Source organism: Chroicocephalus ridibundus, chromosome 1, assembly GCF_963924245.1.
Source record: "Chroicocephalus ridibundus chromosome 1, bChrRid1.1, whole genome shotgun sequence".
Lineage (NCBI taxonomy): Eukaryota > Metazoa > Chordata > Aves > Charadriiformes > Laridae > Chroicocephalus > Chroicocephalus ridibundus.
In genome coordinates this window covers 168,094,525-168,113,430 of record NC_086284.1, presented here as the reverse complement: position 1 = coordinate 168,113,430, position 18,906 = coordinate 168,094,525, and the positions used below count along the sequence as shown (strand labels likewise).

At 40.4% G+C, this 18,906-nt stretch overlaps 1 protein-coding gene across 11 annotated transcripts in view; it reads left to right on the top strand.

Moving 5' to 3' along the window:
• Positions 1-18,906, top strand: part of ANO4 (anoctamin 4) — a 201,991-nt gene that overhangs the window by 84,608 nt on the left and 98,477 nt on the right. For 9 of the 11 annotated variants that reach the window (XM_063322711.1, XM_063322704.1, XM_063322709.1 and 6 more), the window contains 2 exons: positions 4,260-4,396; positions 11,276-11,434. In XM_063322711.1, coding sequence (XP_063178781.1) covers positions 4,260-4,396; positions 11,276-11,434 — 296 coding nt within the window. The remainder of the gene's footprint in view (positions 1-4,259; positions 4,397-11,275; positions 11,435-18,906) is intronic. The other 2 variants (XM_063322710.1, XM_063322707.1) reach the window with 1 other exon arrangement.

The following is an 18,906-nucleotide window of genomic DNA, read 5'->3' as shown; positions in this document are numbered from 1 at the left end:
CAAACAGGATTTCCTTTTTTAATTATTTATTTAGATTTGTGAAACAGTATTTTATGAGACTTGGGTAGAAAAATGTTCTCGGCAAATGTTAGGGCCCCATGTTTAGTGTTAGTCACTGGAATGCTAACAGCGCGTTTTCAAAATACATAATGCAGCAAGGCAGCTGCAGTGTAAAGATCTCCACTTTCTGACCAGCAGCACACCTTTACTGCAACTGGAATAAAGTCACAGACAACTTAAGTGCTGATGAGGTAGTTCAGCACATCTTTTTGCTGCTTACCCTGTTTGCTGAAGCTACGAACCAGCATGCCAATTGTCTGTGTACTTCTGATATAAGCTATTTTCTACTACAGGCAGGTCCCGGTAGCTAATTTCACTAGCCAGCTGAGATTCACTGCTTCCACAGCTTCTAGTCACTGCTGAGATGTGCTGGATTTTAAAGTGACCTTGAAATAAGATTTTTTTTGTTCCTTACGAGTCCTCGGCATAATTCAGTAATTCTCTGCTTGAAACCCCCAAACGCATTCACTCTCTTACACACCAAGTTGTTCATCTCTAAACACCCACTTAAACACCATCTCTTTTGCAACCCAAAGCATTACTGGCACTTCAGGAAGAAGCAATTCTAGTGTCTCAAAGGCCTCATCTTTTATACTAAGGCAGTCTTAATGGCAGGAAAAAGCTAGCTCAAATTCCCTGGAGCATAGCATACAGGCAAAATCTCTTTCATTTTTAGATCTTTCATTGCCTCTGTCTGCAGCAGATATATATCTCACATAATATTCAGAAAGCTTCCCTATTTAATTATTTTTTAATTTCCCCACAGTTATTTCATCCTATATTGAGGTGTTGATCATATACAGGTTCATGCGTCTCTTTTCTCGAGGCAATCTTCTGGGTTTCAGTTCAGGGAAGTTTCAGGTTGTTTGATATGGTTTCTGTTCCAGTAATTCTTTATGTTGAATGTTCAGATAAATTCCTCTCATAGGAACATGTATGTAAAAGCTGGTCATGATCTACACCTGGATTATTATCTGACGGGGTGGAATGTTTCCAGTCTTGCCCTTTGAAACAGTAGGGCCAGTGAAGGGCAGGTGGTTAGACTGTGCTATATTGTGCTGGTTCCCTGTCTTTTATAGGCATCTCTAGTATGATTTTTGTGTATTGAAATGGATCAAGGTGGCAAATAATTCTTTAATATTGCTGCTGCATGTAGTACAAATTGGAGTCTCTTTTCTGCCTTCTAAGTCTCCTTAAACCTCTGTAGTTTGTCATAGGATGGGTTGAATGCAGCCACAGTGACACTGAGGAGCTGCAGGCTCCCCCCGTCACATAAACCAAAACACCACCAGGATGCTGTTCTCCACCCCTGTCAGCAAGCTAACCCCTAGCTGGGAGCAGGATGGTGCGAGGCCAAGGCTGGAGTGAAAAATTCCATCCTAGATATTTGTCTCTAATGATATCCTGGCACTTTTCACAAGCAGCCTCAAAATGGCAAGAGAAACTTAATATCTGCAAAAAAAGAGACTTTATGTCTCTGATGTGTTCACAGACTATGACAATATGCGCAATATAAAAGAGAGTGAAGTAGATACACTACACACAATATCCCTATAAAAGCTGTTTGGGATCCTGCAGAACAGAGGGTGTTATCTAAAGCTGATGAATTATGATATGAAGTGTTAAGTAGTGGTTAAATATTTTCCGATACTAATATTGGGAAACAAAGAATGATAGCTGGATGAGTCAGTATGCAGCCCCAAAACTGCTAAACTTGAGGAGTAGTATGTTATCCTAAAAACTGTTAATTTGGCAGAGAATTTCTTATTGTTATGCTGTTTGGATGAAAAAAAAAATACCGTTAAAAGTATTAAAAACTCAGAATCTCTATTAAAAATTATGCTGCTTAGGTTAGTTCATTAGTCTAGTATCTAGAGTGGATTAATTTGGATGTGAAGACTTTTCTGTTGTCTCTGAGATTTTTAGTGGCTTCCTAAGCAAAAGTATTGCAGTTGCTAATAGAATGTATGTCATTAACCTTGTCCTTATTTTATGCATGAAAATGAAGAAGGGTTCTTGAATATTTTGATAGGGTTTTCTTTTTGATCTACATATAGCTGTAATAACAGACTTTAGATACTGTAAAAGACATGTACAAAAAGGGAGCAATTTTTTCCCCATGTGTATGATTGATAGGAAAACAATAATATGTTTAAATTGCAACATAGGTGCATATTCAGGATGAATATTACGAAGAAAACTTTTTCTTGCTTGTGACAGTGAAAAATAGACCACCTGCAGAGACTGTGGAGTCAGTAGCATCAGAGATTCTTTTAAAAGGTTTCTTAAACTAGGCTGTAGCCCCTGAAGAAGGGAAAGGTGAAAAGGAGGTCACAAAATGCTCATGGTGGCTGAGAACAGTTAATGGCCTTTCATTTCTGGCAGTTATTCAGTCTCTTCACAGTGGGGGAATGGTTTTTTACACCTGCAGCCAGTAGTTAGAAATGGAACTAAGTTGCCACCAGCAATTAGAGATTTTTGGCTGTTCCCTGTTAATATAAATTCTTGTCAACAGGAATTACAACTGCCTGTCACTAAGTTAGAGGAGTTGTGGAGAAGTGAAAGGATCAAGAGGTTATTGTGCAGAAGAATGATTCCAAAAGTTAGTCAGATTTGCAAATAAGTGTGAGGAATAGCGGGTTAGACAAATTTCTCTCGAGAGTAATAGAAGTTTGATCTTGCTCTGGTCAGGGGAAGAAGCTCAGTAGCTGACCTCTGAGGGTCCCTTCTAACAGTTACAACTGTACTGTCGTAATTCGGGATTTTGCCTGTGAAGCACGAGGTTGGAGAGAGGAAGTCTATCCACAGTTGAATCTTGATCCTCAGAAAAGGCATTTTTCTTCTCCCTGCCACACATCTCTTTATCACGCTGTCACACCAGAGCTGCAGAGTATGGGGTGCAATGGTGGACCTCGCCATCCGCAGCCTGCCCACCCTGCACCTCCCGTCCAACAGACACGCAGTCAGCAGATCAGTGGCCCTTACGTGGGACTGTAGGTGTGCACAGCAGCGCTGCCCACAGCTTCTTTTCAGGGAGAGCAGGGAATGTCACCCTAAAGCTATCACTACTCTAATCTTGGGTATAGCCCCAGCTTTTAACACATTCCTTCCAGTGTTTTGTTCCTTTTTCTTTTAATTAGAGTAAAATTATGACATGACACGGCATTGCATGAAAGGTGGAGGAAATTCAACCCATTTACTCAAGCCTGTATCTCCCGTCAGGGCACTGCTGAGGTCAGGGGTCCCCCATGGAGGGTGGCAGGGCAGGGCCTGGCAGCCTGGCTCTGTCCCACCGCCCCAGCCAGGAGAGAGCACGGGGGAACAGGCCCAGGCTGCCAGGCCCTGCCCTGGCAGGGACGTGCCAAGGCCAGGCCAGGATGTCAGTCCATGGGTTGACATCTGGACCAGGGGGTCAGACACAGCCCCAGGATGGCTGGGCAAGGCTTCCCCGTGGTGCTGCCTGGGCGCCTCCCCCCACAGACACCAGAAGGAGGGGGCCGCCCCGGGTGACACTGCCTCTGTCGTGGCCCCCAGCCCCACTGGGGGCCCCCAGCCTGGGACCGGGGGATGTGCTCCAGGCCCTTAGTTCTCTTCGCTTTTTGTCAGGATTGGGTTTACTACAGTATCTTGTAGATTTAAGCTGTCGCTTCATGCACACATGAGGGCTGTGCAGTAAGTAGATCTGACTGTGCCAGCTTTATATGCATGAAAACATGCCAGATTGCGCAAAGACAAGCTTCTGCTCAGGCTCATTTATTCAGTGCTTTTCAAGTAACAGTATTTATTTGAGGTCTTCTGCCTCTGATTGCCCCACAGGCCTGTACAACTTCTAACTTGACACTTTATGTAGTAAGTTAAAAAACTGCTTCTTTATAATAAGAATTTCTCAGAGACCATAGTAATCCAGAAGGTAATTGTTTAAGCCACTTACCCCAAGAGAAGCTGAAGAGATAGCTGATGTATGTTTCATTGTGACAGAAGATTACTTATTTGTCATCAGAGAGGTATTGTGGTATCCTAAATCTTTATGTGGCTCACTGGTGAAGAAAGCACTCCTCCAACGTGCATCATATTTTAAATTTTACATAGTAGATACTTAAACCAGAACTTAAAAGTGGGATTATTGATAACATGTTATACTGAGTGTCTTCATTTGGCTCAATGGTGATTTGAATGTATATTTTTATTTTTGTTTTTAGTAGCTAAGGATGTCAACATTTTTTTTGATGAGTTAGAAGGCGTAAACAGCCCTTCCAAAGATGATGACTCCCTGCTTCACCATGGTAATTTGACCAGTACTTCTGATGATGCCAGCAGGTTGGAAGTTGTGGGAGAGGTAAGAACATACAGAATTATTAATATAGTAATTATTCATGCTCATTGTAAAGAGAGAATAAATGTAACGTGATTTAAAATCTCATTCTGTGCAAGACGATCTGAAATATAAAATATCTCAAGTTAAAAGGAGGTTTTATTGATTTCATGCATCCCCATTGAAAAGTCTATATAGGCCTTTGTTGTCTGCATGTTTTCTGAAACAGCCGAGTCTAATGCTTCACTGCTTCTGAAAATAATGGAAAAGTTTTCCCTATATTAATCCCTTGGGGGGAAGAAAGGAGGAGGAGAATTTATCATAAATCTGTCATAAGAAGCATTGGGTATCAGATATGTGACACGTTCCCTCCCACTGAAGAACAAGTGACTTGATGGTGCTTAATGGTAATTCAGACAACATACCGGGGGGAATCATTCAGCACTAAGTCCCTTTTAAATTATGTCTTAAGGCAGGCAAACCATCATGGACCCAAGGATGAAAATTTGGGCCTAAATTCCTTTTTGTGTCTTCTGTGAAGAAAAGAACATGATACCCTTTGACTTTGCCTCTGACTGCCCTACAACCTACAGATGTTAGGGCTATCTCCTAGGGGAGTGAGGACACCCAGGACTTGTCTCCTTTCCCCCACCTCAGGAGTGTGGTTGCATCCAGACTACTTACTGAAGTGGTCTGATGTTACCTGCAAGCTGTGTCTGAGGATTTTTTGGCAGAGCACTGACTGGCACAGCGCAGAACTGGCAGGGAGCATACTAACAACTAAAAAGCATGGAAAACCATAGGATATTACTGAAGGTCCTGCCCTGACCCTGTTTTGTTTATTAGTTCAGATAAAATTTAGAAGATATAATTACAGATTACGAATGTTTAAGGAGCTAGAGGATTTTGTGGTGCAAGTTCTTTTGTGAAACGCTGCTGAGGAGTTAGAGATTTTTCTTGTGCTAGAAATTCAGCCCATAGAGAGCTGCACTTCTGAAATGTTTAGACAGATAATTAAAGCAACAAAATTCAGGGCACCCAGAGATATGTTTGACCTTGCTCACAATTTCGTCTTCCCCTTTACTCATCACTCTTCCCCAGCTTCCCATACAACTTACAAAGGACCCTCTTTGCCTGCTTACACTATCATAGGTTAACCTGACGTGATATTCCTGGGTTGCATTTTGGGATCATGTACCATATGGTCTCTAACAAAAGGACATGGGTGAAAGGCACATGATCTTTGCATGTTAAAGAGGAAAAGTGAACAAAAAATGGTCAGAAGGACAGAGGATGAGATAGAGCAATGTATGCTGCTGTTATGGCAAAAAGTTTTTTCCTGTTCAGTGTATTCTTTGTCATTTTTTAAAGGAAAAGGGAAAATGTCTGAGGAATATTTTCCTAGTTGAACAGATTTTTTATTTTATTTTATTTTTTTGCATAATCATAACTGAGGAAAATAACGATGTAGGTCATGTATAAGAGGGAAAAAAAACCGAAACGAAACAGAAAACAGTCTTAATGGGAGCTGAGGGATGCTCTAGCTTACAAAAAGAGTTTCAAGGTACTTGTCCTCTGCTCAATTTCAGAAGGAAAAGATGTTTAGATGTTGTATGGTTTGTATGGATAAATATGGGAGCTCAACTATACAGTGGTGGCATGAACTCTGAAGCTTCAAGCTTCCTTTCAGTCTTTCAGTTTAGTTTAGTAGCTGAGAGCCCGTTGGTCCTGCTTAATGCCATCAAGATAGGGGATCCGGCCCCAGGGAACGTCTGAGTATGTTGATGTTTCTTTGGTTCAGTTTTAAAGCTAATATTGCAGCCAAATAATTTAATACGGTTTCTGTCTGAAATCATTAAAATGAATTTACAATCAAAAAAATTTTACAAGGACAAAGATTTCTTATCGCTTTTGTGTAGCTGACAAGTTGAAATATTGTTTGTTTCAACCGCTTGTTGTTCGTGCTGAACCAGAAGACCCAATGAAGTCTTTACAGATGGAGCTTTATCAACAGTTCCTTAAGAGATGCAGAGCCAGATTGGGATTCAGCTTGTCCTTTGGCTGAGATGTGGTGGTTTTTTCCTTTGTTTTATGTTTCATTAAAACACAGCTACAGTCTAAGCAAATTAAAAATCACATTTCCCTTTGTGTGCATTGATCAAAATACTTTTTACATATGCCAATATAACAATTAGGTATACACTTCACAATTTAAATCCAGGATACATTATCACTAAAATATTGTACTATGTCCACTGAAGTTTCATTTTCTGAGAACTGGGGAAGCAGAAGAAAGAAGGTAAAAATTAAAGGAAAAGTGGTTTAGGAGCTGTATGCTAGGTATGCATCCATTCTGCCGGCCTTTCTGTGGAGTAATAAGTTAGTCTTTATCCAAACAAGGGAGAATAATGGAGCTGGGACAAAATCTGACTTCTACTTAAATGAATTTATATGGCCTATTCTTGACATTCTATCTAATGTAGGTAGTTTTGAAATTAAAATTGTAAGAGTCATTCCTACAGTCTTCACTTTAAGCATCCAACTGTTGATATTTGGGGGCAGTGTTATTAACATTGCACAGAATAGAGTTTGTTTTAACAATCTCTTTTATAAATTGGAACTCGCACTAAGATTACAGCAAGAAAAACATTGCCATATAAGAAATCTGATGTTCTTTACGGCACTTATGATAGCTTGTGCAATTTCAGTTCAGTTTTCTTATGTGCGTTCATCAGAATACAAGCTAACTGCATATTTTTTTTTCCACTAAATCATAGAATAATGAATCTTAGAATGGTTTGGATTGGAAGACACTTTAAAGATCACCTCATTCCAACCCCCTTGCTGTGGGCTGGGACACCTTCCACTAGACCAAGTTGCTCAAAGCCCCATCCAACCTGACCTTGAACACTTTCAGGGATGGGGCATCCACAGTTTCTGGGCAACCTGTTCCAGTGCCTCACCACCCCCATAATGTCTTCCTTATATCTATGCTTATATATCTACCCTCTTTCATTTTAAAGCTACTACCCTTGTCCTATCGCTACATGCTGTGTAAAACATCCCAGTTTCCTTCAGTGAACAGGATGGATATGGAAAGAGATTATCTAAGCTTTCAGAGAAAACTGCAAATCTGTCACTTCCTAGATTTTGAGCACTTGATTTTGCAGCCTAGGTATTTTCATTATTAAAAAAGCTCCATGTAATTAAGTATATTATGGTGTCAAGAAGAATATAGCAACCAGTGAAGATACATGGAAAAATAAAGTTGCAGCTTACACAAAATTATAGTCTAAATGGACAAAATGATTTTAAAAAAAAAAAAAAAAACAAAACCAAAACCAACACACAGAGAAAATATGCTTGTTCTTTGATTAGAAATGTGCCATAAAGATGGGTGGTTCTGGATTCCTTTTTTTCTTCATAAGTTATCACTGTTAGTGGTGCACGTATTAACCCCCTCCACCAGCTGTGAAGTCGCATGCAAGTCTAATTTCAAATAGCCACAAGCAGCAGGAAAAGACGATCTCTTTAGAATTTGAAGACCTTCATTGCTTCATTGAGCATCCATACTGATAATAAACAGGTATCAAAATAACTAGGAATCAAAAAAAGAGCCTAATCTGTGATTAAATTAGCGAACATTGGAGTCCCTTCTGATTTATCTTTTTAAAGATCTGCACGTAAAGTTTCAAATTCCTTGATTTTGTCAACTAAACTTTTGTTTAAATGTTCCATTTAAAGTCTTCATAGCTGTTAGGGTTATGAATCCTCTGATTTTGGATAGTGAAACATTTGGGGTAAGCCCTTTAGTCTCTATGCTCTCCTAGCATGTATAAGTCCCGTGTCTATGAATGTTGATGGCTCCCAATTTTTGGGTCTGAGTGCATTCCTTGGAAAAGACTTCCCTGTTAGAGGTGTGCATTACAAATAAAGCTGCAAAGATAGCCAGAAATGCTAAACTTCTCACTAGAGTTAAGTCTTCCCTGTTCTTTCACTTTCTTCCAGCATCCTTTTTCAGATGAAAGAACGGAGGTTTGACGTACATGACTAGACTTCTTTCCCACCAAAAACTGCAGTCAGACCTGGTTCTAGATTTGTTTAATCAGCTTAGGAAAACTGAATTTTGAAGTCGTAACACAGGGAAAGGACATGTGATTCTAGAGAAGGGTCAGCAAAGCTCAAGGTAGGAGAAAAGTCTCTGTCTAGAATAATATAAGCCTGGAATACTGTGGACAAGGCAAAAGCCCTGCAGCTGCTATTTCCTGACGCTTCTGCACCAGCCTGACTTTCTCCGTATCATGTTAGATCCTCACAGTTCTTCTAAATCCAGGCTGAGTCTATAAAACTGCCTTACAGACTGTAACAGAGGGCAACAGAAAGGGTTCCTTCTCAGAAGCCATACCAGTCTAGTAGGATTTATCAGTTTGGATTTGACATACTGTGTTCATAAAATGAAAAGGACCTTCCAAGTACAGGTAAGAGTCCCAGCTGCCTTTCTGAGAGAAAAAATGTCAATACTATAGCTGGGAGTATTTCAGAAATCCAAGAGAAAGTAGTTGTCTCAGGAAATCATATTTATAGGGGAAGAAGTCCTACCAGTCAAATAACTCAACTAAATCTCATAGACGCTCTTTAATGTAAGGTTCTACATGCACTGATGGGTCGGTGTAGGGCAAACCAGTTTTCTTCAGAGAAAGATGAGACACAGGAAGTATAAAGGGCAAATCTATTTTTCCAGTGGAGTCACTACTGCATGCAGACAGAGACACATTCCGTGTGGCACATTCTGGACAAGTCTGTGATAACGTTTTAGTTCAGATCAGGAGTGTACATTTGAAGTGAATCTCTCAATTGCACCTACCCATGCTTTGTTTGCATTCCAGAGCAGTGTTGGATTCCAAACCTGGATTCCTTCTGGATGCAAATAAATTGTGAGATGTACTCCAGTGAGTCTCCCGGACCCAAACTGGAGTGGGCCCAAAGTAAGCCCTCAAGCCCTACATAGTGTGAACAGCAGGTCATCAGCACATATTTGATTTGCTCTGCAGATCCTTTCCTATTACACTGCTTTACTTGCTAAAATACACATAGTGACCCTGGGACCTACAGACCAGGGAGGATGGCTCAACAGGAGACTTAGAAATCGGAGCAGGACCACCAAGCTGACCCACTGCCTCTAAATCTCCTACTGTACCCTTCCTTTATTTAAATAACCTTAAATAGCCTTTTGGGTTTTTTAATATCATCTCAACATAGATATTTTATGGAAAAAAATAAACTGTGCTTCCTGAGCTGTTTTCATATTTAATGCTCTGTGAAAAATACTTCTGATATCCTGATAATATCATTTGTCAACATGATATGCAATATAGATATAAATGGTTTGTTACTGTTCTTTCCTTAGGGCTTAAATCTTTTTTCTTGCCTTCTTTTGCAGCTCAAAGAACTGTTCCACTATATCAAGTCTGCATTAAGCTATGTCAGGTGTCAGGCACTGTAATAAAAGAATCTTAAAAAAATTCCCCTTTCTGCCTTCAGTAAACTGGATGTACCAAGGGGATGAAACATTTGGGAAGCTTTCATTGGTTTTTCCATTTAATGAAAATGCCCGCTGAGAATCAGGAATATAGCTTACACTAAACTCTTTGAATGGGAATATTCTTTTTTTTTTATTCTGTAAGAAGCAGTTCTCCTATGGAGAAAGTATTTTGAAAATTTCCTACTTTTCCCAGATGTTAAAGGCAAAATATTTTTTTTTTTTATCAGAGATTTGATCATATATTATAGGGCATGGCTATTTCTGGCAGGAATGGTTGAGCAAATTCTGGAAAAACAGAGAGGAATTAGCCTAACCCTCCCTTCAGTTTGAAGCTGGACTGATCGTGAGGTCCTTGAAGGCCCCTACCCACTATACTGCCCTGAGGGAGTGCTGTTTGTTCCCATGTATCATTCACAGTGTACATTTCTTGAACAAAACACTGCCGCCCACAAACTGCCATGCAATTTCAACTTGTTAGAAAGTGAAAGCTTAACCCCTGGGCAGGACTTGTATTATGTGGAAGTAGTGTAAATTGGGAGGAGGATCTGTGGAGAGTTTCATCTCATGAATTTCTGAAAAGAGACCAGCATTTTGGTCTTTTAGATCTCAGGAGAGGGACCTGCTTGACCTCTTATTAACAGTGAAATCAAGTTGTTTCTTTCTGTCAGAGCAAACATTTGAACAGCCAAGAAATAGTATGTATTGCATTTACGTACTGCTAGACCAAATACCAGGAATTACTTTCAAATAAATCCAGTGAGATTCCTCAGTTGTTCCTTAAGCCAAGAATACTCTGTAATTAGTCTGATGAGGTATGATGAGGTAGGTACAGGACCTCCTTATCCTTTCTGTGTCCTGTGAGGCAGAGGTACTACCGTCATCTCAAAGCAATGAGAATCTCTGTGCCAGGTCTTAACTGTTTCTCACCACAGTAAATGTTCATGCCATTCCTTATTCTTCTCACGTGTACAAAGACATTCTACCATACTAAGTTCTTAATTTTAAATTTACACTTCAGTAACACTATTCTCTGCTTTATTTTATATCTAAGAAGTTATTGCTAATTTTCTGGAGGGTGGTGGGGGAGGAAGGTTGGCTTGTGTTCTCCGTTCTCTCCTATCCCATGCCTATATGACCAAACATCTGCCTAAGAAGACCTCCTGGTTTTGAAATGGGGAAGTCTGTACTACTTTCAGATGACCTCAGAGGCACTGTATGTAAAGCACGTAAAAACTTGAACAGCTTGTCCTGATTCCTTATCTTTCCTGTTGAGTATTACTGAAAACTGCTGATGCAAACAGCAATGCAGCAATTACCAAGGCAAATTAACATTACTGAAATGTTTGACTTTCTCTTTACAGGAAGTACCTGATAAGAACAAAGCTAATGGACTATATTTTAGAGATGGGAAATGTCGGATTGACTACATCCTGGTATACAGAAAATCTAATCCACAGACAGAAAAGAGGGAAGTATTTGAGAGAAATATCAGAGCAGAAGGTCTTCAAATGGAAAAAGAGGTAAGAGAGCTTTCTTGAAAAAAACTTCCAACATTTAAAACTGTATAGAATTTGAGGGTATGAGTTTTGTTTATTCTGAAACCCCTTTACTCTGTTATAGCAGTGAAAAAATGCTTTTAAGCATGCCTAAATATAGGCTATTTATTGCTAGAGCAGTGGGAAAGCATAGCCTAAAGGAAAATCAGACACATGGATTGAAGGCCAAAACAGGCCATTACAGTCATCTTTTTCAACCTTATGCACAAGTAGGCCACAGAATTTCATCCACTGTGCTGCGCGATATAGAAAACAAGTGCTGGGTTTCCATGGCCTAAATTCTACTGAGTGCAATACACATTTCTGCATCTATGTTTCCTTTTAGCTACCTGTTCCACTCTTTCATGAGGCTCTTGGTACTCCTTTGTTGTGGCAACTAGGACCATGCAGTCACTCGCTTACTTCTCCCCTCCCCACCCCCACAGCCCCCTTCCGGCTATGGGATGGGGAGAAGAATCAGGAAAAAGAAAAGGAAAACTCATGGGTTGAGATAAAGACAGTTTAATACATAAAGCAAAAGCCGTGCATGCAAGCAAAGCAAAACAAGGAATTAATTCACTGCTTCCCATGGGCAGGCAGGTGTTCAGCCATCTCCAGAAAAGCAGGGCTCCATCACACCTAATGGTTACTTGGGAAGACAAAACACCATAACTCCAAACGTCCCCCCCTTCCTAAACGTGACATCATATGGCATGAAATATCCCTTTGGTCAGTTTGGGTCAGCTGTTGCAGCTGTGTCCCCTTCCAACTTTTTGTTCACTCCCAGCCTACTTGCTGGCGGGGCAGTATGAGGAGCAGAAAGCCTTGACTGCTTAGCAACAACTGAAAAAATTAGTGTTTTATCAACATTATTCTCATCCTAAATCCAAAACATAGCACTATACCAGCTGCTAGTAAGACAGTTAACTCTATCGCAGCTGAAACCATGACATCTTTCCAGAGACCTAACCAGACCCCTGCCTTCCTTTTCCTGTCAGCTTAGGTATATGGACTCGAGTGGCATTTTGGTAGTTTGAAAACAACCTAAAGTCTCTCCTTCTATCTTAATCCTAAACATTGGAATAATTGGACAGTAGATATAAATTTTTTATATCAACATTATTTCCAATACAATGTCCTAACTCTTTTCTGGAGAACAGTATAAAAATGTATGTAAAGTGTCTAAGAATGTATTGATGTGATAGGTAGCAGGATAGAGGCTTAAAGAGACCATCTCTCTTGCCTAGGCTATGTTCTTTCTTAAACTTTCATATCTGTGCTTAAACAGGGCCTAAGTCTCACTTCCATGCAGAATAGATATTGCTGAATATTTAACTTTACTTGTGCTTTATCGACTCACACTCATGCTAATATGCGTTGTCATGCTGCTACTGATAGAAACACTAGAGGAATTTTCAGGTCACAGGCTTTGGTCAATTATGTAGGTGCTGTATATTATCTCCCTTTATTTCACGGAATTCCTGGTACATGTGGCAATGTAGAAAATGAACGTGGAATGAATACTCCCCATTGATAGGTTTGCCCAATGGTTTTGAACCAATCTTTTCTTACTTTGTGATTTTTGCAGACTTATTACTGCGCTAAGGTCAGCGGTGAAAGCTATGAAATCACTTTATATTTTAAGTATTATGAAACTTATTGCAACATTCTGCACAGAAAACTTTTTCAAACTGATGATTTAAGTGCTTACTATAGAGTTTTCTTGTGGCTTTCAAGCCCGTTCATTTGAACTTTGCTGCCTAGGCTGCGTGAATGTTCTGCCCATTTGATTATTCATTTCAGCTTCTATTATGCTACTGACATGCAGTTTTATTTCCTATTAATATCATTTGACCTTGGTGTGACTTCTCGCTAGCATCAGTAATTGTACATTTTCTAAGCTCAGAATGATCAAAATGAGGTTGCGTTACATGACTCAGGCTAATGTTTTTAAAATCCAGGGTAGCAATCTTTTTTACATAGGACTCTGACCTAAAATTAAGACCTAGCATGTATATTTTATGATCACTTTAGTTTCCAAATTGAATTATAATCCTGAAGGAAATAAGTACATTCTTGGTACGCTCCTTCCCCCTCCCTGCAGAGTAACAACTGTGCTGCATAACACTTAGGTTTACACTAAGCTGTGTGATTGGTTAACACCTAGATTATTTCTCATTATTTTTACTTCTCCTTTTGGTGAGACTATGCATCATTCTGAGCTTCAATTCTGCAATATTTTAACAGCAGGTCTGTTTTCTAGTTCTTCATATATAATATGAACAATGTTCGTATATAATATGAATAATATCCCTGGAAGTGTTCAAGGCCAGGTTGGATGGAACTTTGAGCAACCGGGTCTAGTGGGAGGTGTCCCTGCCCATGGCAGGGGGGTTGGAACTAGGTGATCTTTAAGTTCTCTTCAAACCCAAACCATTCTATGATTCTATAATATATTGCTTCCACTGGGGAAAGTTTGTTCCCAGATAAAATGAGAGAATTGTCTGTGGCTTTGGCCACAGAACTTACACAGAGGCACAGACTGTGACCACTGGACTGAAAGAAACTTTTTACCTTCCATGAATTTTGTGTCGTTGTTGGTTCATTCTCTTTTGACTACTGGCTGTTCATATATTGACATTCGATTGTTTTAGTCCTGTTTTTTTAATGTGAAATCAGTGGCAGAGATGAAAACGTAACAGAGCTGTTCACACTGCAGTTTCAAAACCATATTCCTCAGGAACGCTGCAGAGAGAGAAAAATGCACTGCAGTAGCTCGCTGACAAGTGTAGCACAGCAAAACACCCAGGGAGTGGTAAATGCAGGGAGCAAAGTGTTTACTTAACAGCATGAAATGAGAAAATGAATTTGAAATGGATTCATAATGTTGAGATATCTTCAGGCACAATGTCAAGTTCATGTAGCTGAGGAAAGTCTGAACAGGTATATGTTTCTGACTCTACAAAAAGGTAATAACATTTTGCAGATATTCCCCAACAAATTCACACTTGCATTCTTCAGCTATACCACACCCATGGAAGTCTGCCAGGTTTAGTGCTCTGTATATCTGGTAGTAAACAAAGAGGGCATCACAGACCAAGGGATCATTGATTTAGTGAAGGTATGGAAAACAGAGCTCTGAGAGGAAATGCTAATTGAGTGGAACAGCATAAATAATTTCCCGACCCTTCTCCCGGCTTTTTAGTGTATAATGGGTCTGGGTAGGATGAGTGTGTTGTCCGAGTCCAACATGGGTCACATCCAACACATGCGACCATATGCATAGAAGCTCTAGGTAAGTTAATTGAAAATATAGGTCGCTCCAGGAAAAGAGACTGTATTTTCTTTTCAGCCAGATATAAAATTTCCTATATTGATTTATCCTTTTTTACAATGTCTCACAAATGAGATAAATAACTATGATATCCTGGGTTTGGGATTCTTGATGACCCAACTATTTTCATTTTTAATACTCTTTGAAACAGACATATTTATTGGGTGAAACGGAGAGGGGAGTCTCCAAATGGAGCAAGTTCTTATCAGAGATGGGGTACCAATAGCATTGCCAGTTTGTAGGCACTGATACCTTCTGTAAATACTACACAAGACTCAGACCTTCTGGAGCTGACTGGCAAATGGTCAAGAGGAGACAGGGTACTACTGTCCACATTCTGAGGGTATGTTTCATATTTATCCAAATACAAGATAAACCTGAGATTAAGATCAGCCCACTGACACTCAGAAAAATATAATTTATGATCGCTTTTCTGTAAAGAGAAAAAACAGATAGTGTCTGTCATTTCAAATATAGTGTTCATCCCTCTGGGACAGTGAAAACCCAGCATTTTTCTGGAAAACTGATCTTTCCAAGAGAGAAAGAGGAGTCAGAATTACATTGGGCCCACAGTATTTTTCACAAGAATAAAGATTTATAAATTCAACCTCTTGGCCAAACTTCATCTAAATTCCTTAATCAGAAATTATTCCTGCAGCTTCAATTAATGTATTTTAATCCCTGTTAAGTTGCTGTAAAGAGTAACTGCGCTGTGCTGGTACAGGGATACAGTATTACAGACATCTTTCAGTAAGGTGGTACTTTAAATTATACTACACTAATAGAGCATGCACAGAGGTAGCCAGCATGGAGTAGCTAACGTACATAACTTGTTCACTTACAACCTATTTAAGTGGGACTGTAATGCACTGCAAATGCAAGATAGAGGTAAGGTAGTTCAAAGAAATCTATGCTGGATGAACAAACACGGACCACCCTTGGATTTGTAATTTGTAAAAGAGGAGGAGGAGGTAATTTTATATTTAAGTAAATACTGTGTATCCAAAATGAATCTTCTGTTGGGTAGGATCTGGTCACGTAGCCCTAGGAATAGACTGCATTTAGTTTGAAGCTGCCTTGTTTTTTGGTGTTGTTTTTTCTTCTCGTGACTGCAGTAAACTAATTCATACAGAGTAGTTCTACTACTAAATGTACTTGATACATTTTGCTTAAGTATTGTGTTCCAGAGTTTTTAATGTATAATTTGTAAATTGATTTGGTACAGTTTATTTGAAAAGGCATTTGACATGCCTATAGAAACTGATAGAAATATAGTAAAGGGTAACTAATCACATAACTAATCACATATATATTGCATGTTAATGTATGCTAACGTTTCAGTATAAAAGCAATGAAGTGCTTTAAAGCAATAGCATTTCTTCCTGCCTTAAAAGGCAGGTCTCCTCACAGCTACTGGATGCGGAATACGTTTCAGGAACTAGTTTCAGTTATTTTACAAAAAGCAGTCAATCCATTTGGTCTTCTGCCTGCACATTGATCTTTGTATGTCCCAGATAAAAGAAGATGTGAGCGTAGTGTACTGGTCCACTTTTCGGGACAATCCAAATGGTGTGTTTTTTGTATTACATGCCCGATTAAAAATTTAAACATTGCCACCATAAGTGTCAAGCTGTCACCAGGGCATCTCTAATTGCATTCACTCCCTGCCTCAAGCAGCAGCTGACATTTCTGGTGCAACATCTGGCAGCTGGTATGCAGCTGGTGTATACAATAGGCAGTAGAAATATACAACAGGTGTTCTCTGGAGAAAATCCAAAAAGTCAGGGAAGAAAAGCACAGTATAAACTTCGCTTTTGTTGTATGAAAAAATATCTACTGGCAGGTATAATCTGAGTCTGAAAGTTATGTTAATCCGAGTCTGAAAGTTATGTTTAGAGATCCTTTTCAGTAGTTGATGCAATATAATTACAGGATACTATTATTTCATGGCTTTTCAAGTTTGCCAGCAGATGTAGATAGGTTCATGGCAAGGTAGTAGGAGTTCTACAAAGCAATTCCTCTTAATGTGGCTGTAACTTTGCCCAAATGGGACAGGACTTCAGAGGCTAGAAACATTTATTCAGTCAGAGACTTATATTTAGCAGCAACTTGGAGCCTGGTTTAAAATGATGAATGTTGAGAGAAATTGCAGATGACAGAAAGAGCACACGATACAGTGTCTCCGTGACTCTTGGCTCATTCCTGGGTGTAAAACCAAAATAGACTTATGACCATGTCAAAGTGAGGTAAAAGTTAGAAATAAAGAATGAGTATGAAAAAACCAAGAACTTCAAAGACTGAAGCTTCAAATATAGTTGTGCTCAGAAAGTGATGATGTGAAAGAGGTGTTATAATCAACAGCTATTGCTCCTGAGCATATCAAATATTATCGTCTTTCTTTCTGGCAAAAATGACATCTTCTACTTTTTGTTGCTGCTGTTATTACTGCAGAGCCAAAACACTTATGTGAGACTGATCTTCTTTTTTCTGGTTTGTGCGTCATCACTGCAATTGTTCATGAGACTCCTGTTACATAAACGTTATTGCTGATTGTGAATCATGGGCAGAAAAGAATTAAGCTGACTTCCAGACCCCAAGTGGCATTTGCAGATCTGAGTGAGCAAAGGTGTTTTATAAACTTAGCTTATGTAATTTGGTTCTCTGAGAAGCAGCGCACAATAAAATCTCAGTGCCTTTGGAGCTGACTGTAAGTTTCTTTTCCAGTTATGACTTCACTTTATTCAGTTATTGAAAGAACAATAACTTGTTTGTAATTTATTGCTGCTATAGATGTTAATTTAATCAACCAGGCATACAGTTTATACCAGAGTGCTCAGCCTATGGCCCACTAACTACGTGCAGCTTGCCAAGAGAGTTTGTGTGATGGCCAGGAGCAAGCTGCAGGTCAGCTGGGGAACCTTTCCCTGACTGCTAGGTTTCCTTTGGTGTTCATATCCTTTCCCTGTCATGCTGAGTTTACTCTGCACATACCAAAACCCCCTATCCGCTAGAGAAAAGAGTGGCTAGGGAAAGCTTCCACCATCAAAATTACATCTGCTGTCCTCTGAGCTTTTTTTTTACAGAGAGAAGGATATCTGTGAGCATGTACTGTGTGCGATATGTGCTAGGAAGCACCAGGATGACTGTGTGTGTGATGATCATCCATACTGTGCAGGCATGGCAGGATGCCATGGAGGCCACATGGAGGATGTCACCGATGGCTAACAGGCTTCCCTTTAGGACAAACTGGCATTTGGACAAAACTAGGTCTTCTTGGCCATTGGAGAAGACCAGATGTTGTATTTGGTTTGCATAGTAGGATTTTGGTAGCCGGGGAGCTACAGGGGTGACTTCTGTGAAAAGCTGCTAGAAGCTTCGCCTGTGTGCAATAGAGCAAATGCCAGCCAGCTCCAAGATGGACCTGCCACTGGCCAAAGCCAAGCACATCAGCAAGAGTGGTAGCACCTCTGTGATAACATATTCAAGAATGGCAAAAAAACTGCTGTGGAACAGCAGCCAGAAGAGAGGAGTAAGAATATGTGAAGAAACAACTCTGCAGACGCCAAGGTCAGTGAAGAAGGAGGGGGGGGAGGAGGTGTTCCAGGCACCAGAGCAGAGATTCCCCTGCAGCCCATGGTGAAGACCATGGTGAGGCAGGCTGTCCCCCTGCAGCCCATGGAAGTTAACAGTGGAGCAGATATCCACCTGCAGCCCATGGAGGACCCCACACTAAAGCAGTTGTATGTGCCCAAAGCAGGCTGTGACCCCATGGGAAGCCCACACTGGAGCAGGCTCCTGGAAGGACCTATGAACCTGTGGAGAGAGGACCCCACACTGGAGCAGGTTTTCTGGCAGGACTTGTGACCCTGTGGGGGACCCACACTGGAGCAGTCTGTTCCTGAAGGACTGCACCCCGTGGGAAGGACCCACGCTGGAGCAGTCCGTGAAGAGCTGCAGCCCGTGGGAAGGACTCAGACTGGTGAAGTTCATGGAGGACTGTCTCTCGTGGAGAGACCCCACCCTGGAGCAGGGGAAGAGAGTGAGGAGGAATGAGTGGCAGAAACAACATGTGACGAACTGACCACAACCCCCATTCCCCATCCCTCTGCACCGCTCAGGGGGA